At 43.0% G+C, this 25,039-nt stretch overlaps 1 protein-coding gene across 1 annotated transcript in view; it reads left to right on the top strand.

The window, feature by feature from the left end:
- The window catches only part of CFAP61 (cilia and flagella associated protein 61), an 88,590-nt gene that overhangs the window by 31,187 nt on the left and 32,364 nt on the right, over positions 1–25,039 (top strand). The window contains exons 17-19 of the mRNA XM_054290519.1: positions 10,728–10,855; positions 20,406–20,504; positions 23,991–24,156. Of these exons, the coding sequence (XP_054146494.1) occupies positions 10,728–10,855; positions 20,406–20,504; positions 23,991–24,156 (393 nt within the window). The remainder of the gene's footprint in view (positions 1–10,727; positions 10,856–20,405; positions 20,505–23,990; positions 24,157–25,039) is intronic.

The following is a 25,039-nucleotide window of genomic DNA, read 5'->3' as shown; positions in this document are numbered from 1 at the left end:
GACCTTTGGCCACCCTACGTTGGGAAGCTGTGTAACATAAGGAGCAGGCTGCCATGGGAAACTGAGTGTACTCATCAGAAAGGAGGTGGTGCTGCTTTTAGACCTTGGGTTGCAGCCAGGGACAAGGCACTTGCCCTCTCTCTGCTCACATGCCTTGTAAAGGAAGATTGATCCCCATCAATGGTCTTGCACTATCTTGCCCAATACTGTAGTGAAGTTACAAATAAACTCAGGTGTGTCTTATAAATGAATATAACCGAGTTTCAGAAGGCACAATAATATCTTTCTGCCTTTTTGTAGTGATTAAAAGGCTTCTCAGATCAACTGTAAACAGTAAGGTGCAATCTGTGAGGCAGAGAGCAGCCTGTCTCACCAAGGAGATAAATGTGCTAGCTCTGCAGAGCAAGAAAGACTGAGAAGTGTCACCTTATGAAATACAGTGAGATAAGGTGAAACACATTTTGGTTATAGAAGTTGCTAACAGGCTGGGAAGTGAGGGGAAAAGAACATGGGAGAACTATGTTGTGAGGAAAGTGTGGAGAAGGGAGGGAGAAAAGTGAAAGGCAGACGAAGAGTCTGGAGTAGGAATTAGTGGGAAGATGTCTGAGGGGAGCACCTGCAGAGGAGTAAGGAGCAAATGTCTCCTATCATCTTTGTTCTGGTGGTTTCAAATGAGATCAGGGCAGGATCTTGCAAGCAGGGATTCCAAGCATTTGAGACAACTCCTCATTTCTTTATCCCATGTCCCTGTTCCATCTCACCAAGCTGATTTAAAACAAGAGGGCTTTGTCCTCTCCTATTTGAAAGCAGCTCCTCTAGAGGTGAATCTGTGCCCTCTTTGTTCCCATGAGCTGGAGGGCAGGTTATCACTGTAATTGCTGCTTTAGAGTGCTCTGCAGTAGTGGCAGGATGAGGATGGTAAATGCAAGTTGATTTCAGAAATGTAAAATTTTCATTGATTGCCTGCCCTAATTGGTTGCTTGAGTATCTGTTGCTGGTAATGGGGATAATTGTGGTGATATTCTTGCTTTGATACCCACAAGATGCCCCTTGATATCTAGTAATCAACAAATCAACATCTGCCTCTTATCTGTTGCTTTTTCAGCTGCCTTCCTCTTGTTCCAGCCCTATTTAAGCTCTTGCTCCCCTTTTCTAGCTGCAAAGTGCCTTTTTCCCCAGTAAGAGCTTGGCCTGAGCAGCTCAGCAGTTCTGTGTGGGGGCACAGCTCCTGATTTGTGTGTGGCTGTCTGTGGGCTGTCAGTGGCTCTGTACCTCAGTGCAGGTGGGAGCTCTCCTCAGGACATTCCAGCCTGCTGAGGGCACAAAGGGAATTCACTCATAGATACGGATCCAGGGCATGCACAGGCTCTTTCCTGCTTCCTTCTTCCAAAGTCAGAAGAGAAACCACCCATCTAAACCACAGGAGCTCTGCTCTGAACTAATTCCTGAGCACTGCCAGTCCGCATGGATCTTCTCTGTGCTGGAGAGGTGCTTTTCCTGCAGGTCTGGATCAGCTGAGCACAATGTGTAGCAACTTTTTCTTCTGTCCCTCTGTCAACTCTCTCTATTCTTCTGTGGTGTCTGGAAAAGCCACCAAAGGGGAAGTGCCATGTGTTGCTCTCCCATGGATTCCTGGCCTGCTCCCCGCTGTCTCATACAGGGAGCATGAGCTGTTTATGTGGTTTTAAAGGAAGCATAGATCCTTCCTCCTGTGGGCTGTCTGTCAGAGCTAGATGTCAGCTGGAGAAAGGTGCTCCTAAACTCCAGGAATTTACCCTATAACTCCACAGCCAGCTGTTACCTGTGTGGCCAATTACCTGCAGTTCTCCACTCACCCTGTTCTCTCCAGGCCCTTGTGGCATTTCCCCTGGTTCAGTCTTGTTTCTGGTTTGAGACAGGCTTTTGGTGTGTGTTGTGGCTTATTGCTAAAATGATTATGACTCCAGAGAAATACAGAGCTTAGGAGCTCTCCCTGCTCCTTCCCTATTTGTCATCCTTTTCATGAATACTTTGCCATAGGTTTTAAGGCCATCACATGTTTTTTCACTTACTCTCTTAAACCACAGCTCTGTGCTGCTTCATCTTTGTCTCAGAAACCCTGTCACTCCCCAGGCAGTGGCTCCATCTCCTGAAGGGCTGTAAATTCTTCCTTACTTTGAGACTGGAAATCTATTTTGGAAGTACATTTTGCTGCTGATTTTGTGTGTCTGTTCCTACCAAACTCTGTCTTCCATTGCTCTGCTGAAGAGATTTGGATAAATTGGATAAGGCTAGTCTGAGAAGGCATAAATCAGGAGATGTTAAGCTTGCCTCCCATTAAGTCCTGCAGCCCTCTGGAATGACACAGTTGCTGGTTTACATCTGGTCCTGAGGTGTCCAGACTTTAGGACACCTGTTGAGCAGCAAGTGTGGCAGAGGTGCCACATCCTGGCTCAGAATTGCATCAGCCACACATCTGCTCTGCTGGGGTTCAGGGCACAGACCTGACAGAGCTCCTGCCTACTCATTAGATCAAACACTTTGTACAGCTGTGCCAGAGCAAAAGGAAATCTCTAATTTTTGTTTTCTGGATCAGCAATCAGTGCTGGAGTGCCAACTGGCAGGAGATCCAAAGATCCAAACTCTTAATTCCCTCAGTGTTAAAACAGATTAGATTATTATTCTGGTTTGCACATCTGTCAGTCACTGCAGTCATGTTACACAAAAAACAGTGGGTTACAACAGAATCCTGAATATCTTATAAAGTGCTGCTGGCCTTCATGATGCATGTCATTATTGGTGGAGTAGAAAGCTATAGGTAATGAAATAATTCTTAATTATTTCTTCATAAATAAACAATTTATAAACTTGTTTGCTTTCTCACCATCTGGGAGCATTCTGTTCTCCATCTGCTTCATGTAATTATCAATGTAAGGGAAGAATAGGTGATATAATTAACAAGAATAACTGATCCACAATGAAGAACAAAAATGGCACACATCTGTTGAATTTTTTCCTTGTTTTTGCCCTTTTATTATTTTTCATGCTATTGGGTTTATTATGTTTTTATTTCATGGCTGCATTCAAGCTGTCAGGCTCTATTGCACAGTTTGGAATTGTTTTTTCTGCTCCAGCTCATAAAAAGACAGAACAGTTGCTGAAGCCCATGAAGTGTTGTATAAATTTAGTTAGTTCAGTGTGAGGTTCAAATAGAAAATGGAGGCCAAGGCACTGCAAAATCAACAGTTTCCAGTGCAAGTGTGGTGGTATTTTTGTGTTTCTCTGATTCCACGATGATGGTTATGGTAAAGGCTATGAGTAAATGGCCTGAGAGCAGTTTAAAATAATAATTAAAACAAGAACATGAGAGCATAGTAGATGCTTGCTTTTAGATTCATCCTAGAACTAGTTCTATTTCAACGTATGTTCACAACTACATAGTCAAATGATTTGTGAATGTAGGAGCCATCCTGGATGAGATTCTCTATTCTCTGAGCTTTTTATGTCCATTATAAAATTGCAGGACTTTAAAAGAGTATATATTTACCATGCTTTGTAAAAAGAAAAGGAGAAATTAGCTATCAGATCAAAACAGAAAAAAATCTGAAATGTTTTTGAACTTGACAGACTTTCTCTTGTGGGAAAGCTTGTTTAAAAAACAAAAATGAAACTGATCTATAGGAGTGTTTCTATGGAAAACTCATCCCTAGATGCTGCTGTCCCCTCCAACAAACTCCCGGGGCTCTACTTTATTTACTTACTCTCTGTGGCTTCTGCTTTCTGGTGTTTAGACCTGTTCATTACCAGCTGTCTGAACCTTTCATTAGTGCCCAGACCGAGCAGAAGCCTTTACCTTGACCTATGCAGGCAGAGGAACAGAAAGGACTCAGAATTGATAATTTGACTGTTAACAACACCTTGCTGTCCAGTCCCAGCCAGTCTACAGCCTGAAAATTTTAGCTCAGTTGTAATTCAAAGGATTTCAAATGAAATTTTAAAACATGGGGGAGAGGCTGTTCACAGAGGCTGCCACAGAAAAATCTCTTCTGAGCAAACAAAGCTCTTTGCTTCCAGCTGCAGCTGAGAGTGCAAAACGCGTGGTTTGTCACCTTATGTGTCCACAGAAAAATGTCAAGAAAGTGAAAAGGGAGAGGCACAAGTTCTGTGAAGCAGCAGAGCCTCTGCTTTGAAGTATATGCCCATCCTGGGCACTGGCCATTCCCTGTTCTGGTCTGCAGGCACAACCACAGGAGCAGCCAGCTCTGCTCCTGGAGGTGCTTCTGGAACAGCAGTGCCTGGAAATAACTCAGGGGAAGCAGTCACTACTGTTGTACCCTCTGTCTGCCTTGGAGCTAAGTGTGTGCTGGCTTGGTAGCATACCTGTAGCAAATAAAGGTTTATTCTGGCAGTTTCAGTTCTATTTATGTGCAGTTGAAGCACTGGAATGTACTGAGTGTGACTAAAATATGGAAGATTTTTCAGGGTTTGGGGTTTATTTTCATCATCAGGCCTCTACTAAGATAAAGAGCAAATATAGCAGAGAGCTTAAGGAGGATGGACAAGAGAATTCCCTGCATTTTAAATATCAAGGCTCATGTATCAAAGTTAAAATGGCAGAGTTCCTTCATGTTAGAATTTGTGTGTGGATGCTGGGATTACAAACAAAGGCTTGCTGTGGATAGTTTTCACTTAACCAGGGGAGTAGTATTAAATTTTAAAGCAGTAACTGTTGCTTAAAATGTTCATGTGCTTGAGTAATGAATTTTTAATGCTTTTGTAGTATGTGCATGGATGAAAATCCATTATTTATTGTTCTTCCCCTTGACTGGTGAAGGTGATGGTTTTATGGCACCAGTAGGCACACAAACAGGCATTCTGAAGTGAGGCTGATAACAAATTTCCTCACTGTAAATGTCAGTGGGGTTTGTGTGATGCTGCCATTACATTTTGTTTGGAAGGCTGAGTGTCACACCGTTGTGGGAGGCACCAGATGGCATCATTAACAGGAATGTTTACCACTTATGTGCATGTGTGAAATTAAAAGTAAGATGACCTATCTTTGTTTTGAAAGCGTGGTGTCAGTGCTGTACAGGTGTTAATGACATTTGCAGTAAACTGAAATAGGCACTTGTGCTTACAAACAGGTCAGACTTGGCTTAAAGCTTTTTCAAAGCTGTTTGTTAGATTGATAATTCCAGTTTATAAGGAGGAAACAACTATTTTCGCCACAGAAGTCTGCTTTCACTAGAACATGATTTGCTGACCCTACAAATCAATCTCCCTTCATATCCTGGACTGTTATTTGTTACCTCATGTTCATTAGTTTCAGTATGAAATGTTAAGATTTTTATTCTGTTTTTTTCAAGCTTTTAACTTTATACGTCTCATGTTTTTCAGTGAGTTCAGTATATTTGAATTGCTGCCTCCGTTGCCCTGAGTCTGTACGTGAGGTGCCTGTGCCTTCTCTTGCTCTGTTGCTGGTGTAGGTGTGGGTGGGCAGCTGCCTGTGCAGGCTGGCTCAGTGTGCCCAGAGACCCATGTAAGCTGCCCCTGTGCTCAGGCCAGGGGTCCCTGTAGGGCTCCTTTCCCCAGGGAATGTCAGGCTTGCTTCTCTTTCAGAGGGATGTGGAGCTAATGGGGTCAGACCTTGGCCAAAGCCCAAGTTTGTATTTGCTACTCTCTTTCCTCCTGCCTTGAAGAATAATCCAGAGACAGATGACCTGGGAAGCAATGGCTGCTGTCAGAGGACTAGAGCCAGCCATGTGCTTTACCCCCTTGCCAGCTTGAATGCTTTGATTGGATTCCTGTGCCTTTCTGTCCTTCCTTTTCTTCCCAGAAAGATGGGGGAGAACTGACCTCTCTGAAAGTGGCACCATTCTGAGTTCATTTCTTTGGCCTCTGAAGCAGAGCAGCAAGCAGTAGTCAGGTCCTTAGGTGAGTGTGAACTGCCCAGCCCTCTCTGGGCTGGGGATCCAAATGTCAGTGCTCAAAGGGAAAAAGAGCATCTTTTTACCATGGTAACAGTGGTTCTGTGAGGAAATAAAATAGATGTGTCCATGCTCTGCTCTCTTCTGCTGCTGGTTGGAGTCAAGCAGGAAATCCCTGGTTTCGTATGGAGCCATAGGGACTGGCATATGATTGGTTATGAGTATAGAGGTGGCTTTTTCCACAAGCTGAAGATCAGCATTTACCCATATAGGCATAATAATGGTGTAATAATACCGACTTCCTCCATAAAGGCTTTGGGGATCTGTGGATGAAAATATTCTGTAAAGGTAAGTTGTTATCTGTCTGAGCCACAGTACCTAAAGAGGGGTTCTTTGAAGGCAAAACAATTAAGGCTGTACTCTTCGTCACTGTTTCTTTTACTTCTGTTTCTGATGTTTGTATAAATCCGTGAATGCTTGGAAACAGTTTTTGAAAACATGTTTGCAGAGATTTCTAATGAGGCTTTTTGGAATGTAGCTAGTATTTAGAAAACAATTCCTAATGCAGGCTGGAAAAGCTTGCATTTTCCAATCAGTTTGGTTCATATCGCCTTGGTAAACACTGATGTTTCTTTTTTTAACTTGTGGTTCAAATGGAGCTTGAAATTAAAATAGCTCTGTTTGCTCACCTTCTTGTTTGCCTGTCACTGTCGCTGAGCTCAGCACTCCTCTGCTAACAGCTTTGTTAATTGCTTTCACTGCTTCTGGTGGTTTTTGCAGAAACAGCTCAGATCATGTGGATCCTCCAGAGCAGAAACTATCACTGGGATTTCTCAGTAACAAATGTTGAAATAAAACAGCAGCACTGCAGGCAGATGTAGAATCCCACAAGCCAGGGCTGGGAGGGCCCCTCCAAGCAGTAGTGAGGGAGCAGTGAAGACACCAAGAACACAACAAGAGAAGCTGCCCCATTTTTGCCAGGCAGTGCCCCGAGCAGCCATTCTGACTGTGGACTGCTGCTAGTACTTGAACTGCAGCCAACACTTCAGTGCTTTTAGCTGGGCAAAGCCCAAGTCCTCAGGGTCTAATAAAGTCAAGTCTAAGTTTAGCGGTCAGAGTTGATGGCCTTAGAGGTCTTTTCCAAACTTGTGTGATGCTGCAAATTCTGCAGCATTATGGAGCCCCAGAGTGGACTGCAGCAGCTCTGACACACCACTGAGTGTTACTGGGATAGACTTTCCAGTGCCCAGTTCAGAACACAGTGCTATTTTCTTCCTGTCAGGGCCAAAACAGTTTTTCCAAATTTTTGGTTTCATATTTTTGGGTGTTCAATTTGCATGATTTTGTTTGTTAGAACAAAGCTAATGTAAACCCTGACCTATTGTAGAACAATTATTATAAATATATGTTGAAAACCTACAGCTATCCCAAGGTCCAATATTTAAAATCAGAACTAAAAGCATCCTCAAAATATTCTGGATGTGAGTTTGTATCATCAGCATCTAATGTAAAGTTGCGGGTAAATGTACCATGAATCCATTCCCAAGGCATGTGCAAAGCAAACAGAAAAGCTGGATGTGAAGCTGTATGTGGTTGGAAAGTGCAAAGGAAATAATGTGTTTGCTGAAACCTAATAAATATTTCATGACTCTTTTTCCATTGGTTGCTTGGGATAGAAGGATGTGTGAATTGTGGATGCCATAGATTAATCCTGCTCTGGCCCATGTTGTGTTGTGAGATTGTAAGTGAAAGCCATGGTTCCATGCAGGGGATGTGTTGTCACTGTCTGGGGGCTGCATCAGTGCTTTAACAAGTTTGAAGGCTCAGAGTGATGGCACTGGCTGTCTGTGTGCAGGAATAGCCCCATGGGCTGATGCCAAAAGGCCACCCCTGCCAGCTCCTCTGTCCCTCTGCACCCAGACAGGAACAGCATGGGGTTAAGGGGTGCCAGTACCCCAAATAATCATCTGACAACCAAAGAAAATCCTCCTTTCTACATATGCCTTTTCTACCAATGGCAATTAATGCTTTTTGCCTTGCATTAGTTAATGATTGCTGGTTTATTTAATAGATTGGATACAAAACAAACATGTTAGTTTGCTATTGACCTGTCAATTATGATGTCTGATTACCCCTCTGGGGAGCACAGGTAGCTGTTTGTCCTGACATTTTGTTAAAATAGGTGGTATTATGGGACCCGTCCATCTAATTCCTCACTCCCTGGGGGTGTTTAGTGTGCTTAGCTTTAGCAAGGTGATTTCTGGAGCATGACAGCTGTTGGTGCTGGGGCTGTTGTGTGGGGAACAAACCAGGTTATATTCTGCTCATTGGCTGCCTTTGTGTCACTGATACAGGAGCTGTTTCATAAATTAGACAACTCTTTGCAGGGAAATTGTATTCCTGCTTTCATTGCTGCAGTGCATTAAAATAAACCACCAGCACAGCAGTAGAAGGAGATGTTTGAGCTTGGCATTGCCTTGAGGCCTGTTGGGTTTATGCTGTTTGCTGCTGGCATTCCTGCCTATTTTCATTGATTGGGTGCATTACAAGTAATTTCTTTGCATGGTTGTACCATTTTATTAATTTATTAAGAGCTGCATTTCAACACAAATATCACTTAATCATTTTTCCTCCAGAAGGAGGAAAACTCTTGCTTTCTAGAAAAGTTGCAAGTCTGTGTGTGCAGCAAAACCCAGCCTGTCAGAATTGCTGTCTGCCAATCCCAGGAATGTGAATTCTGAGGTGAGGGCACAGAGTCCTCCATGGCTGATTGTGGGACTGGGAGAGCTCCACACGTGTCAGCAGAGCAACAGCTCCTGTAGCTGGGGCATAACCATGTAGTGTGTTATAAGAAATGCAGTCTGAGTTTGATTTTAAGTAGTGGGGGATGTCTGTAATACTTGGCACTGGTTCTTCTCATTTCCTAAAAGCTCTTCTGAAGTTGTACACTCCCAGGGAAATACAAAGGGCTTTTTCAACTTCTGAAATGTGGAAATCTAGTCTGCATTATTTAATTTATGATTAAAATCCTTTTTGCTGGCAGATCCTTGTGTAAGGGGTGTTCAAACATTTCAAGGCCACTGGGTGTAAATGGGATGATGGAGGTTCTCTGTAGGGACTTGCCTGTGTCCTGTGCAAACTTGGTTTGGAGTAGCAGGGTGGTTCTGTCCCTCACCCAGGCATTCTTCACTGTGGGCCTGTGCTGGCTGCCACACAGCTGACCACCACTAAGCAGCCACCCTGGGCTGGCATGCTTTTTGAGATATCTTCTGGAATTTTCCCAGGGCAGTCCAACCCCTGAGATGAATCTGGCTCACCACTGGATGTCATCGTTGCACTGTGGTGAAGTGCAGCTCAAAGAACATTTATCTGGCAGTAAAAAATAATGTTGCCTGAGTAAAGGTGACATTTCATTTTGCCACTTTCTGAATGACTTGCTGTGCAGTCATGCCATTGGGCAGGGAATTGATCCCTAATGCTTCCTTAAGGGAGCAGGACAGCACTCTAGTGATTACACAGTGTAGTGGGGCTGTGCTGAAACCTCAGCTGTGGAGCCCCACCAGTGCAAAGACATGCCATTAAAGATCTCTTGGGGATCTCAATGTGCTATGTACTTATTGAGAAGGCCCATATAATTACCACAGCTTTTAAAGAAAGTACTCTTCATCTAGTGAGTTACTCTGTCAGCTGATATCTAGAGAATATATTTCTACTGTACTACCATAGGAGGAATTTAGAGGACTTAATTTTACTGGTGCTGTCTCCTATTTGTAGTAGAGGAAACCCTGTTAGAAGCCCTAGATTGCTTCCTTCTTGAGTGCCACAGCAGGAATTTATAGGAGAAGTGTCTAACAAATAACAAAAGTGGCTCCATTTTGTATTGGTCTTCCCAGTGCATTTATGAACCTGCAGTTACCCATTCTGTGAAACGGGAATATAGGCAACCCAGAGAAGTAGGAAAAGTGCAAAGTGTGTTGTACCGTGAGATGTAAAGTATTTCCTTGTCCTTCATCAGAAATTTGAAAGCTAAATATAGTCAAGGTGAAAAAAAACCCGCAAACCAACCTGTCAAATGCAATAATATCTCTTGTCTCTTAGCTGCATATTTGCTTTGAGAATCTCTATTAGGCAGTGAGACCCAGAGACACATGGAAAAAACCCTCATGGAGTTTATTCCTCTAGCCAGTGCATGAAGTGATGTGGAAGCTGAAATTAGTAACTACCAACGTGGCAGTAAGATTTGTGACTGGAGAACTGGTCCCAGTGGCATTGAGCTTCTCTTTCACTTGTGTGGCAATCTGGCTTTCCAGGTAGCTGCTCTGCACTTAAGAAAAGAGAGGGATAATTTTGGAAAGGGAGTTTTCAATTAAACACACAACCACTCAAACTTAAGTTCCTAATTAATTTACAAGTAAAACCATTTCCATAAATAAATCAGCAAGAGTAAAAACTGCTCTAAGAAATATAAAAATGGCCTTAGCAGTATGTAAATACCAGTTCTTGAGGTGTTTGATAAATGGCAGTGAGTGATAGCAGAGGCAGTGTTTTGTCCTCTCCTGCAAGGATTACAGAGCATCTTACTCAGGAGAAACCAGACCATTCAGCTCTTGTAATTTTCTGTGACCTATTAAACATGCACATATTCCTCATATTTTAGTACCACTTATCTGGTGCTGTGCACAGAAAAATGGTATTAGTCATGTCAGTGAGCCATAAGTTTTGTGTGAATGCAAGGTAATGCATCACTGAGAGTTTAATGATTCCTAGCAGGATTTGACTGGTTTTTTAATGCATTTCTATGTCTTACCTATTTTTTAACAGCTGAAATATTCTTTGAACCTCATAAATCGAAAGCTGGTGCTGGAACCAAAAGTGTGTATCAACAGTAGAATTGTGGTGGTTGGTGCATCTGATGTTGGAATCTCTTTTCTGGAAACACTGATTTTTTGGTAAGTTTTTAATTTTATTTCCTTTGCTGAAAAGAATGTATGAAGGAGGTTGTTTATTGCATTTAAAGCATTCCTTGAGTCTGTCTCACTGTACTGGGTGTTAAATGTCTGAGCATGTGTGGATGGAGAGATGGGTGCTGGCATCCTGGATGCCTTGGGACTCATGGGATTCTAAGCAACTCCTGGTTGCATGTGGACCCTTAAGGTGAAGGCATGCTGAAAATGCGTGTTGAAAACACCTGAAGTTGCTTTGGCCATTGTTCTTAAACTGCAGTCTCATGAGGGGAGGTGGAGTCAATGCCCCCAAGCAGTATTGTGCTTTAAAGCCAGTTGTCCCTGGTGGGATCCCAAACCTGTCTGGATCCCCCTTTCCCCAAGTCTAAGGCAGGGAAACCTGTGGATGAATTTTGCTGTTTACAGCCTTCCCAACACAAGGACAGGGTGCTATCTCTCCTGTCTCTGTCTCACTGTTTTACTCCCCAGGGGCTTATCGGGCAGTCAGACTGTGAAAATGCAGTTCCTTTACAGAGTTTAATCACATACTAAAAGACTTGCATAAATGAATATAAAACTCAAAATCTGAACATGATTCTTACAAGATGCAGCAAGAACTGAGAGAGTTGTCTGGTGCTTTTGTGGGGGATGGAGAATGGAAAAGTCTGCCTGTTTTTCTTTATTCAGTTAAGCCAGGAGTTTGTATTTCTACAACAGCCATTAATAACATCACAAATGATATTTTCAATGCATCAAGAGAGGAATAAGTTTAAGTGTTTTATAGATGTTGTATTGCTGGAGCAGTGTAGAAGAAAATTTCTGCTTCTTGCCCTTCTCTTAGTTCTTGACTTCCTGTAAAGCATCCCATCTCAGGGTAAATAGTTTCCCCTCATCCTCTTGCTTCCAACACCTTTTAGGCTTTCAGTTCCACCCCAAATTCAGTTAAACCTGACCTTCAGAGCTGAGTCTGTTCATAGTGAATAGGCCTTTGCATCTGTGGCCCTCAGAGCTCCCTTGGCTGAGCCTTTGCAGCCAGGGCTTGAATTTGTGGCAGAGTTGCTGCAGGACACATCCTCCTGGAGCTTGTCTTGGCACCCAGCCTCAGACATGGGGTGCTGCTCAGAGAACCTCAGAGCCAGCACTTAGTGCAGTGTCACAGAATGTATATTAATAGAGGGATAAATTTGCAAAAGATTAGGTTTTAATTTTCACATCAGCCTCCTGATCAGTGTGAAGGCCTTTTAAAACAATTTCGTTTAATTTACTCATAATTTTCTAATATTCCCTGCAAAGGTTACATGCACTAAAAATAGCTGGACTGAATCAATTTGTGAGCCCTAATCCTTAAAAAGAGGAAGTTGTTTTCTCATCATTATTCTTCATACTTAATTATTTTACATTACCAGTCACCATGGAAACACATAAATGTAATTCACTTACTGATGTGGCAATTATTGGAACTCGATCTTGCAAGTGTTTTCAACTTCTTTGAGACTGAAGAGATCCATTTTTCATTAAGCAGAGAAATGACCCTGAGAACGAGCTCTGCTGCCCCGTGGTAGGACACCTCCCTCTGTGCCATGGGCAGCACATGCTGGGGTGCAGCGCTACAGAGCCATGGCACCACTGCTCACCCACCCAAACTCCAAAGGAGCTTTAGACTCCTCCATGCTGCTCAGGCAGCATGTGCAGGTATATGTTTTTAGCTGTAGAGCTGCTTTTCTTGAGGGTGCACAGGGATTTTTTGGTTTTTTGCCAGAGAGCCAGGTGCCCAGTGGAGGCAGCAGCAGGAGGGGCAGACCCATTGCCTGGCCAGCTCTTGGTGTGACAGCAGCTCTGGGGCTGCAGGTGTGACAGTGGGTGGGTTCTTATTTGGTTGTTGTGGTTTTTTTCTTCATTCCTTTGCTAGTTTCAAAGGGATGGGCAGCAGGGTTAGACTAGAAAGACACAGGGTTACAAACCCCAGTGTTTCCACTTAGTCCCAATGCCTGGTCCCTGGAGCAGAATGCAGGGATGGAAGTTTGGCTTAAGGATTGTGGAGCACGCTTCCAGCAGTGTTTTGTCACTGGTTCCAGAGCAGGGAACCCATTGGCTTTTATCCACCTCTTAGCATATAGCTGTGGAAATTACTGTTGTCTTTGATTATAGGGAAAAACATTTTTAATCTGTGGTCTTGAAAACCTCCTTAATCCAAACCCTGATGCAAATATGTCTCTGAGGATGTTGGATTGTACATAACCTGCTACATCAGATAGCCATAAATGAATGGTGCCCAAAATCACAATATTTAATGTGAAATTGTTATGAAATTTATTTCCTCTTCCCTATGGGTGCATGAAAATAATTATTGCATTTAAGACTGAGATGGAATTAAGTACATTTTTATTGAAGGCCTGAATTTTTTTCTCAGAGTAGAATTGGGATCCAGCACAGTAAGCCTGAGTTTTTTGCTGCAGGACAGTGTCTCCTGCTGGGAGCACCCAGGATCAGCTCTGAGGTGGCAGGGTTTGAGCAGGGTTCCTGTCAGAGCCCGTTATCTGGCAGCACTGGGGCACACAATATCCCACACATCTGGCCTGTTTGGCTGCAGTTAGCATAACGCTTGATCGTTAATTAGGCTTTTTATCTTTGCATTTGTCTGGGAACATCTGAAGCCTTCCATGTTGCCTGTCACTAATTAGTTGACTAATTAAATAGTTAGTGCTTACTTGCTGATCACAGAGCTAACATGCAATGAATGGGTTAGTGATGCCCACTGTTTTGTCCTATCTGTCTTTGCCACATGAGCTGACACACATGTGCTTCCCTCTGCCTTCCCTTCAGAGCAGGGCGAGCCCAGGCCATGTGCTCAGTGTCACCAGGCTGCATCCCTCAGTCATTGTTTGCCTTCCATCACTTATGGTGAGCAGAGCTCAAGTTGTGACAGAGATAAATCAGATGGGTCAGGGCTGGCCTTGTCACGCAGTCGGTGTCACAATGAACGCTGGCAGTGACTGATACAAGCCATAAACAGGGCAGAGGATGTGGGTCAGGAGCAGCCTTCCTAACAGCCTCTGCCAGAAAATGAGGCTCAATTAGCATCAATATGGGCTTATTTTATAGTTACAATCTTGCTTTTGAGACTGTCTGCAGTTTTAAATAAGATTACTTCAACTTGAAATATTTGTCCTTTCAACATATGCAAACACGTTTCTGAGCCTAAACTGTTCTTTCACACTTGAAATTTTTAAGTATTTGTAGATTTTTTTTCCTTGTTACTATTTTTATTTGAATACTCCTTACTTCTTGGTGAGTATTAAAGCTGCTCTTGGAAATAGTAGTTTTCTTATAAAAAGCCTGCTCAGAATTGGAAAGAGTCACAAGGGTTTTTATAGAATGCTGAGCTGCATCTGTCATCTCCTCCTGGTGACTCAGCAGGACATCCACAGCTCTGAGCTCTGGTAACCTGGTACCTCTGATTGATCCAGTTCAGAGCAAACACAGCAGCATTCCAAGTGCAAACACTGCACCCAGCTTCTCCAGCTCTCTGCTAAAGCTACGGAGGAGATGTCACCACTTTCTCTTCTGTTCATTGCTTTGAAGTTTGTCCCCAGAGCTGTGGAGAAGGTGCAGTGCTGAGCCCTCCAGAGCAGTCTCCAGGCTGCCTTGGAAGCACAGCAGACTGGGCAGGTTGCTGCAGTGGAGAAAAAATTACTTTTCTGGCTAAGCTGTGATCCTTCCCAGTAGTGATTAGCATGGATTTGATTCCTGTTTGTGTGTGTGTGTGTGTGTACTGTGAGGGCCAGAGTGAGGGTGCTGAGATGTGGAGGTCAGTAACTGAAAAATGGATGTTTGGGATCAGGAGTTTTGGCACAGCTGACTCCTCTGCCAGCTGTGTCCCTGTCCTTCCTGGGCTGCCAGCCTTATGTTGTGAGGACCTGGTACTGCAAGGATGCCTTAGAATGTGCAACTTCCATGAGTTTTGTGTTTTCCTGCTGGCTGGAGGAGCACATGTGGTTAAACTTCAACCCTTTCCAGGTTTAATGGCTGTCTGCCTGGTGGCATCTGGGAATATTTCAAGGCTGCCTACCTTGTCATTGCCAGATTTGCACCAGGTTACATCATGGGGTCAGAATACTTATCTTGTCTCCAATAGTTTGGAAAATTGGAGTGTTGTATACAGCCATAAAAACCCCATCACCTTAGCTTTAAACATAGGTAATTGGCCAATAATATTGAAAATGTCCTATTAACAAGCTGGAATCTGCGCTGTGTGTTACTCACTGAAGCACTGGCACAGCAGTGGGCAAAGTGATGAAGTTTCTACCACACTTTAGTTTTACTGCCCAATTTATGGTACCTTTGTTTGTGAGAAATGGTGTTGATGTCTCTCAGATGTGGTTTGGAATCTGCAAGGTGATTAAATAGCAAGAGACTGTAACTACCAAGGCCATCATCAGATAGCTCTCATTTTCTATCTAGAAAAATTATTGCCATTTATGAAGAAAATTAAATGCTGGAACTCTTGTGGAATGGAAATTGTAATTTTAGGAAGTGCTCTCACTGAAGCAGTGGTTGGATAATGCTTTGATTAGGTCAGACTCAAATCTAATTTAGATTTGGGATGGCAGGGCTGCCCTTTTGAATGCTGTAGCTGTGGAAGGATATGGATGGGTCTGATTTAGCTGTGTGAGTGGGCAAGGAAAAGAGCTTTTTAGTTTTCCCTGCCCTGTTTCAGAACAATTCATACTGTAGAAACTTGGCCATGTTAGTTTTAGTAACCTAGACTGTGAAAATGCTGCAGATCTTGAGTGGATGCTCTAGTTTCTGTAAGCAAAACCAGTTTCTGGGAAATGAGAGGTGACTGGAAGGGACAAAAACAGTGAAGCCACAGGAGGGGGACAAGGTGGATGGAGCTATAAGGTGGATGGGAGTTCAAAAGAAGAAACTGTAAAAAAACATGTTTGGTAATGTTCAGCAAGAAATCAAGATTGTAGACTGATGTAAAGCCATCTAAAAAACTAAGAATTAGTAAAGAATTGGAAGGCAACAGAGTCAGAGTTGCTGGTGTTTTTAGTTATATTATCTAGGAAAGTGATCAGCACAGAGGATGAGAGACAAGCAATATAACCTCAGTAAAATAACCACTTGAAGGGGGAAGAGTGAGAGGAGTAGACCTAGCAGGAGAATCCAAATTTAACTGGAGAGGAACAGCTTCTAAGACAGAATTGCCCTGGGTTTGGCTGGGATAGAGTTAATTTGCTTTCTAGTAGCTGTGTTTGGATTGAGTATGAGAATAACGTTGATAACTCACTGACGTAATTGTTACTAAGTAGTGAACCATCAAGTTCAAAGTTTGGTGAGACACCCAGCTACCAGTGCTGGAGAAGGATTCCCAAGCATCCTTGAAGGGTTTTAGTCAAAGGGTGAAGGAAATGTTCTTTAGCTCTTCAATGGATTCTTGCTTAGATGTTGAAAATGGTGACAGTGGTAGCTTTCGTGGCCTGGGCTTAGAGGTTGCTCTTCTTAGGATGACAGCATCTGATAAAATTACCAATAAACCTGGCAGGAAGTTTCTGGAAAAGAAGAAAAACCTCAAAAAACAAAGCACTGTTTCATCAAAATAGAAGTTTTTGAAGGGACCTTGTTGTTTTAATACCAGGAAGAAGCAACTGGGGCATGATGAAATATTTTGCTGAGAGAGGAAGAGTTGTCATGGGCCAGGTTGTGTGGAAAGCCCCTCCTTGACCCTTGCATTGACAAGTGTCCCAGTGAACACTGTGCTGTTATCCCTTCTTTGTTGAGCAAATTCATTCACAATTTAAACACTTTTTCCTAAGGTCAGTCCAAGGGAGAACTGGCTAATATTTGTTTCCTGGTAATTGAAGAGGGATACCTTGGAAATGGACATCTGTTGGTCAGCAGTGACTCTGGAATCCTGCTCTGGGGGCTGTAATTGATGCCCTCAGAGCAGGTTCTTGAGAAGAGCTGCTTTTGGTAGGTGTTGATACTAACAACAAACCCTTCTGCTGCTGCTGCAGTTAAGTGTGGCTGTCTGGGGAGGCAGAGGCAGCACAGGGAAAGGAAAACACTGGGGCTGGCAAAGGAATTCATGGAGAGACAGCATGGGAACACATTGCTTGGGGAGGGGCTGAAAGCAGGGCTGTGGTACTGAGCAGCACATTTATCCTAGAGGGACAACTTGAGTGAGTGGGGTTTCTCTCTAGTTATTCATATGGGCAACCTTTGTTAAGCTGTGTGAGTTTGGTGTGGAGCTGGGAAATCTGTTGGATTCCTTTTCCTTTTGGAGAAGTGTCTTCTCTCTTCTGACTGCTGTGTTCTTGAAATGTTTCCTTAAAAAAAAGTCCTGCTTTGGTTAAATTGTTACATTTATGGGGGAAAGGAAGACTGTCTCCATCTGCCTTGTACACTGAGAGTGACACCTAGATAAGCTGAGTTCCTGTGCCTTGACCACAGGTTTTGGCCTGTTGGGACTCTTATCATCATCTCTGCTTCTGGGCTTCTTCCTCCCTGCAAAAAGTTAGTGTTCCTTTTTTGTTTCAGGACAGAGATTTTTCTGATTTCAAAATTTTGTTATTGCATGACTTTATCACAGTAAGAAAAGTCTTACTTTTCAGTGTTTAGTGCTGAAATCAGATTTTCTTTTTACCATTTTCAGAATGGTCTTGAGCTGCCATTTTTCAAAGGGCTCTGCTGCAGTGAAGCTGAGGGTCCAGTGTCATTAGGACTTTACTTTTGGATAGGTTATAATTTCAGATATTATTGTTTAAAGATTATATACACAGGAGAACAGTTCACATAGTTACCAACTTTAGGAGGCAGATAAAACATTATCTTCTGTCACTCCTTTATTTTAGTTTTTATTGATAACTGGGAAAAGAATCTTATAAAGTGCGAGATTTTGAATAAATTGAGATCTCAGGTTCATGGAGACTGCTTTGCTGCACTTTATTTTTTGTAGCAAAAGTAGCTTGACTTGTTGTGATAACGAGGGGTTAAATGAAAGCAAGTAATTAAATTATTTGCTCAGGCAGTTTCCACCATCTAAGCCTCCATCATCATGCCGCACACAGAAGAAAAAAAAAAACAGACAGACATCAGGCAAAAAAATCCAGCAAAATGAGCAAGGAATGCTCTAACAAATTCACTAACACCAGGATATATGTAAAAACTGTACAAAAACTTTTCTGTGTCCTTTTGATTATGCTCAATAGATTGGTAACCCTGTTTTATTTTGAGGACAAGAGTGTTCAGTTTCTTTTTGTAGCTGTCCTCTAGAGCTCTGCACTGAAACCTAACACCTTTTACTTATTTCCCTAGATACTCTAATCCCTCCCTGCTTTACCAGTATCTTTGAGCTGTTCTTCCCTCTGTATCCACAGCAACGTGAATCCCTGCTGGAATTATTTGCTTCTAAAATGCAGGTGCACTTGTTTAACGTTGCACTGCTTCAGGCTCTTAACTTGAAGACTTTTTCATCAAATGGGAACCTTCACTTTGCCCTGTTTCATGTTGGACATTGTTATTAGCAGCATCTAAGTCAGTCCTTGTCCTGACACCACTGCCTATGTGCAGGGCCTTGGTTATTCTCCAGTTAAGAGCTTTTAGGTACCAGTAAGGAATCCAAAGCTGTAGTAAATGAGCCATCCTTTTGTTAGCCTAGAAATAATAAAGCACAAAATCCCCCCACCTGTCACCCTGTGGTGACTCTGCCAGTGCCAGCAGGAGCTGCAGCTCCCCTCTAGTGCTCAGGCTTGTCCTTAAGTGCCTGTGTGTGTGTGTGTAAATGTATTTTAAATCCTGGGGTCACAGGTGCCAGCTACGATTCTGGAGCCAGGCCTTTGGAACACAAGATAGGACATTTGGTACTTATTTAAAGATTCTGATAATTTGCACAAATACCACCAGCCTGTGCCTAAACACTGACCAAATTCTGACACTTAGCAGCAGCAGAGGTTTGTCTGTGTGTGGAGATGGGGCCATTGTTTGCCTGGAGCTGTGTGGAACCGTGGAGCCAGAGGGGCAGCGTGCAGCACTCGGAGCACAGGCACCAGCCCCTGCAGCTCTGCCCCTGAACCACCCTGTCCTTGGGGAGCTGCCAGCCACCCTGCTTTGTGCCTGGCTTTTCCTCAGTGTGAAGGAAAAATCAAAGATTTGACTCGTTTTGTCTCATTTCTTCCAAGAAGATGCTAATCAACGTTTTGATGCCTATGAGATGAATGAGCGGGAAACATGAATTAATATGGGGATGCCATGGGAGTGCTGAGGTAGAAGTAAATCATTAGTTAGTAAATTGTACTGACTGGAAGGTCTGATTGAAGCCTCCCACTCAGTGGGGAAGAAGGAACAAATACCATATGACTGGGGAAATCCTGGATGCCTGCGTGGGGACTCAATAGAGGTAGAGCATCTGCAGAGGAAAATGGTATGTGACCAAATCAATAAAGTACATCATCGTGCAGTCATGCAAAAGAGGTACATTAATAGTGCCTAGAAGTTTGATTATGCCATGGTTCTGGTGGTGGCTCACAAGGTTTCCATCCTAAGTATTAAGAGTATTTAAATGTAATGTTACTGTAGCCCCTGGATTTGGGCACTTGTTGGTAAGAGACCATGCAGCATGTACAGATGCCTTCAGCTCCACTCTGAAATGAAATCTCAGTGCTCTGAGGTTGGGAGGATGTGTAGGGTGTTTATGTAATTGATCCATGTAAATAAATGCCAAGGAGCTGTGCTCTGTTGGTGTGTGAAGTTCCTGTAGTTGTTGTTCACACCCCACGAGCGACGTTCCCGGTGTGCAGATGGCATCACTTCAACACTCTGCTTTCAGCTTTGGGGATCAGGCTCACTCTCATTTACATGAAGACCATTTTGTATCACTCAGGCAGCATAAGGTGGCCATAAATGAAAAGCAAATTCTATTTACATCCACCTTTGCAGAGTGACCTTAATTTAAATGAGAATCAGGCCCATAATCTGTATAAATATATGCACTCTGTTACATTAAGGTTATTTATTACTTTGTGTTTGGCCTGAGTATGCATGGAGATTTACCACAGATAATCCATAATCCAGAATTAAACTATTAATATGCATTTTGAGAGGGGCAGCCATAACCTTGGTTTAAGTATGACCTTTAACTATGTTTGAATATATTTTTTAAATGTATGAATAACAAATTAACATTGGTTGATAAAAAACATTCTGATTCCTTTGTACCATTTGCATCAGTCCGTCCTTAACTTACAGAAAGCCTTGAAGATTAGAAGGCTTAATCACTCATCATATTTACTTGTTTTCAAATGTCAGATCACATTTAGTTCAACATACTGTCAGTCTTGTCCCCCTCCTCGCCCCAGCATTGCTGAAACTGTGGTGGAAATTGTTCTTCTCTTTGTATCCAGAGATATCTGCATTTGGGCAGAGTGAAACACTTTGACCCTGTGTAAAGGAATTGCTTTCTGTATCCTCCTGAACATGGAATTCTGAGCTATACTGTTCCTTGGATGTGCCCTCTGAATTTCTTCCAACTGGGACTTTCTTTTTCTTTCCACAGGCCACGTCTGAAGTTCAACAACCTGACCTTGATTTCCATTCATGGCCTTCCAGGAAAAGACCCACTGATCTCCAAATATAGAAGATTTTTAATTAACAGGTTTGACTTCATGTCTAAACACTTCCGTAACTCCTGCAGAAAACATAACGCTCTGTAATTCTTGTGAACTTGTCCTAAATTTTAGGTACATCCGTAGAGAGCCCAAAAATACTCCAGTCTGTCTATCCAGCATGCACTCACCTACAAGAGGAATTGGATAGAATTATGAGTAGGAAAATAGTGCCAAAGCAGTAACTTCAGGACAGCAATCCACTGTGATATATTTGGACAGTGGGCCCTGCTTTCTGAGGCTTTTTAGATTGTTTAAATCTCCAGGCTGAAGCCAAATGACACAAGATGTCTGCTTACTTTTTAAATCTTGTTTGGTTTTTAACTTCCATGAGTTTTGTTCTAAATAATACTGAACCAAAGAACCTACAAGAATTAATATTGGTAATGTGACAGGGACTGACTTTGGGTAGTATGTGGTGGGATGCAGAGCCCATCAGTGCTAGTGGGGATTTTGCTGGGTACAGGGGAATTGTTGCTGTTGATCAGTTTGGCAGAACTGTTCTGCATGAGTTCTGCTGCTGTGGGCTGTGAATGCCAGTCCCTGGGCTGTGGCAGTCTGTCCAGACCAGGGCTGTGTACAGCTGAAGGGAAATGGAGGAAGAGCCTTGTCTAGGGACTGTCAAACACTTTTCAGACATCCTTGTTTTTCAAAAAATATAACAGCTTCCATTTAGTCAGATAAGATCTTACCTCTTTAAAATTCAAAGTACATAATTCTCATTAAAATACAGTATTTTTGGGTTTTATTTTGGATAAATCATCACTGTGGACTTGAACATGATTGTTTTGAACATTGAGAAGCATAGAATTAAAATGGATCAGTTATTCTGAATAGCTGGGGAATGAACATATACTAAGTTATTTAGAATTGGCATGTGACTCTTTGGAGCCTTTACATTGTATTTCACCAAATCTTTTCCTCCATGAGCTGCAGTGCACTAAAGGACTGGCTCTTTAAATGACAAAACAGCTCCATGTCTGCTTGCTGAACCTTACAAATGGAATCTCTACCAAGATGTGAAAATAATGTAGTGGGAACCTGTTTAAAACCTTCTGATCTCATTTTGCTCTGACAAGAGATTTTGTAAAAGTAGTTGCCTGTATTACTTCTTGTACTGTAGAAAGGGGTGTGTTCAAGTGCAAATCTAGCAAATGAAGGAATTATAGTCTCACATAAGTGCACATAGTATCTTTCCTAAGTTCACTGTAGAACAGAGTTTTACTAACAAAGCATCCTTCCTGACAGAAAGTTGCAGTTCAGAGCCACCTCACAGATTTAGCTGTTAAAATCTGAAAGTAGATTAAGAGTGAAAATTGAACTCTGCAGGGTATGATTTCTAAAAGCATCCCTGTGATTTTGGAGTGTCAATCTCCTGGGAGCTGTGCACCTCAATTATAGAGGTGCTTTTGAAAACCTTCCTCTGTCCTTAATGTCCACTTTATTTACAGATTTCTGCATTACTACAGTTCAGAATTGTCAGTGGTTTTCTTCCCTTATTTTTTTCCCTCTGGTATCTCTGAGTACAGAGGATGCAGAGCATCACAGAAGGCCTGGCAATTCAATCCTAAAATTCCCCAGGTTGTGAAATCAACTGTTTGTTCCTGTGGCATCCTGAATGCCAGTTTTGGGAGTTTAGTAGCAATGATTAACATGGAACCAGGAGCTCTGTATTGGGATGTGTGTCCTGGTATTAATGGCAAAGCAGCAGCTGTCAGTGCTGGTCTCTGCCTGCACTCTCTGCTGCAACTGCTGGTGCCACAGAAAAGCATCAAATGCTTGAGCATGGGCCCAGCCCCTTCTGTTTAATCACTTTGAGTCCTGTGGGAGAAAGTGGAATATTTTTCATCACTAAGTATACACAGAAAGTGAAGGTTTTGGACCTCTAAATTGCCATGTATTTTCTGTGGTGACTTGAGCTGACAGCCTGGGTGAAGCCCAGGGTCTTTGTGCTGGCCATTCCCCTCCTGAGGTCCTGGCAGGAGTGAGACTCAGCTTCTTTGTTTGTTCACAGTCATTCTTCTTATGGAGCTGCTCTGGTCTCACAAACCAGACACCTGTGTGACACCAGCCATTCTTTTTTTGCATGTTTTAAACCTGTTGCATTCTCTTTGCTAGATCCTGTGGGTTTATTGCTCTACAAAGGTATGAATGGGTTTGTCCAGTTCTACTGAAAGAACCTGACTGAACAGGCTTTGCCTGGTGCAGGTTTTCAGTATTGGGGAGGGATGGAGCTGAGGCCAGCTGGATCTGCACAGTAGCCAGAAACCTCTTGTGCATTTCCATGGTGGGCCATTGCCAGGCTCATGGCATTCAGGGGTCACAATGGACCTAGTTGGGAATATTCTCCTCATGTTTTATAGTGTTTGTTGCGCATCTGTATGGAAGTATTTTATCTTCAGGAATCTTTGTCTTTGCTGAATGCTATTATTAAGCAGAGAGGGTGGTACAAATGCAGTAAGAAATGTCTTAGTATTTACTTGGTTGGAGATCCTTGGTTGGGGGCACACTCCAAGCCTTTGGAAGTAATTGTAATTTTCATTGCTGAGGCATTAAAAGAGGTTTTGTTCCATTTGGATTTTGCTTTAAAATTGGCTTTTTTTAAAGAGCAGCTTCCAGATATCTTTTATACTTCTCCCATGCATAGGGATATCCAATGGTTTTTGCTTGGAGGAGGCTGTAACACCCCTAGAACATGAGAAAAACAAAACTAGTCTGAGCCTATCAAAGCAAACTCATTGTTTTTAGGGTACTGATATGGAATTCACACTGTCAGAGCACCTTGTTTGTGATGTGTGCTCCATGCACACCCAGAACATCCTGGAGCGCACCACCACTCAGAACCAGTTTAGTGTGCTTTTGGTATTTGTCATTCTTGCATTGTGGAAAAGTTCTTTTGGAACAGGGTCACCAACAGGAGACTTGAGAACTCTGCCTTTTGCTTTTAGTTCTGAGAACCATTTTCTAGCTTTCTATTTATTTTTAAACTTTATGGACTAATACTTTGGAATATGGATGCTAAAATGGGAGGGTGCATTCCCTGCATTTGTGTCTCACCTTAGCTATGACTGGTGAAGTTGAATAGCAAAGGAAGGAAAGTTGAGGAAAAGCTGAATAAAGAAGTCTTGTCTTGGAGAAAGAGTTGGACTGTTAAATTATTTTCTTTGCAGGTTCAAAAGCTTCTAACTCCCATCAGCCTGCAAAGGAAAAGCACAGTAAAGCATAGATTTCTGATTTTGTTCTTAAATGATGTGATTGTAAGGCCCAGTGCTGGAAGCCTTGTTTGGGTTCAGCAGAAAGCCGTCAATTTGTAACTGAGTATTTCCTAATGCCTAATCTTTTACCATAGGCTGCAGTAAACTCACAGCAAGGGAGCAGGAGGAACCACTGGGGGCCTGGGCTGAGCTCACCAGATGTCTAATTAATGCCTGCTGTCAGCTGCCGAAATGTCACTTACAGATATTTTTTCTTTGCAGCCACTGTTTTAATGATGAAGATTATGCACAGATGTCACTTTGTTCCTGGGTTAACGTTGTGGTTGGTAAAATGACGAGCATAAACCGCAGTGCCAAATACGTCGTCGTTTCCAAGGAGAAAGTGCCCTACGACTACCTGGTTCTGTGCACGGGACAGAGCTACCAGGTGAACACCACAGTATTCCCAGGCTTTCCACACTGAGTGGTGTTCCTGGGATTAGGCAGAGCAAGGGTAGCACCAGCAGTTTGCAGCCCTGCAGTGCAGCAGGCTGTAGGGCTGTGTTGGTGCTGAAGCTGGAGGAGAGGAGGGTTGGACAGTTTACTGCTCAGGGTTGGGCAGGAGGCAAAGCTGCTGGTGTTTTTGCCACCATAACCATTAAACCTGCCGAGGAACAGGCTCAACTGACATGTGGTCCCAGCCACAGGAGACTGAACTCCAGCTGGTCTAACACCATTTGACCTAGTTTTGGAAGTGGAGAGAATTCCTTATCAAATTAATTACTCAACTCACGTGATGACCGTGCCTAGGCATGTCCATGGTGCTGCTTGGTGTTGTAGCACACAGCTGAGTTTCCAGTGAGATTGAAGCAGACCCTTAGCTGCATGGGAGATGTGGAATCAAGTTGAGCTCCAGCCCCACAGTAGGGTCAGCTTCCACTCAAGACTCCCTGGGCGAGGTGGCTTCTGCCTTCTGTATCCCCATGAGGCCATCAGGCCCCATAACCAAACAGACAGCTTGGTACAGCCCTTTTATTGCAGGGCTTTGCCTTACCTGGGTGGGTAGAAGCTGTGAGCAAGGCATTCAAAAATCAAGAGAAGGATGTGAACAATGTGTGCAGCTTTGCAGTGCTGTACCACATCCCACAGCAGTGTCTGGCTGCCTGTGTGCAGCAGGCTGTGTGGTCTGTGATTCCTTCTCAGAGCAGAGGCACACTTAAACAGCAGCACATGGGCACTGCTCAGCAGGCATGAAACAAAAGTTGAAAAAAGTGCTCCTAGGAAAAAGGTGTTTGGAGATAACTCTGACTTGCAAAATAATTTATGGTGAG

Source organism: Melozone crissalis, unplaced genomic scaffold (genome assembly GCF_028551555.1).
Source record: "Melozone crissalis strain CALT ecotype California unplaced genomic scaffold, PUWL_Pcris_2 ptg000081l_1, whole genome shotgun sequence".
NCBI lineage: Eukaryota > Metazoa > Chordata > Aves > Passeriformes > Passerellidae > Melozone > Melozone crissalis.
Note: the sequence above shows the minus strand (reverse complement) of the source record. Positions and strands in the feature narration are given on the sequence as shown.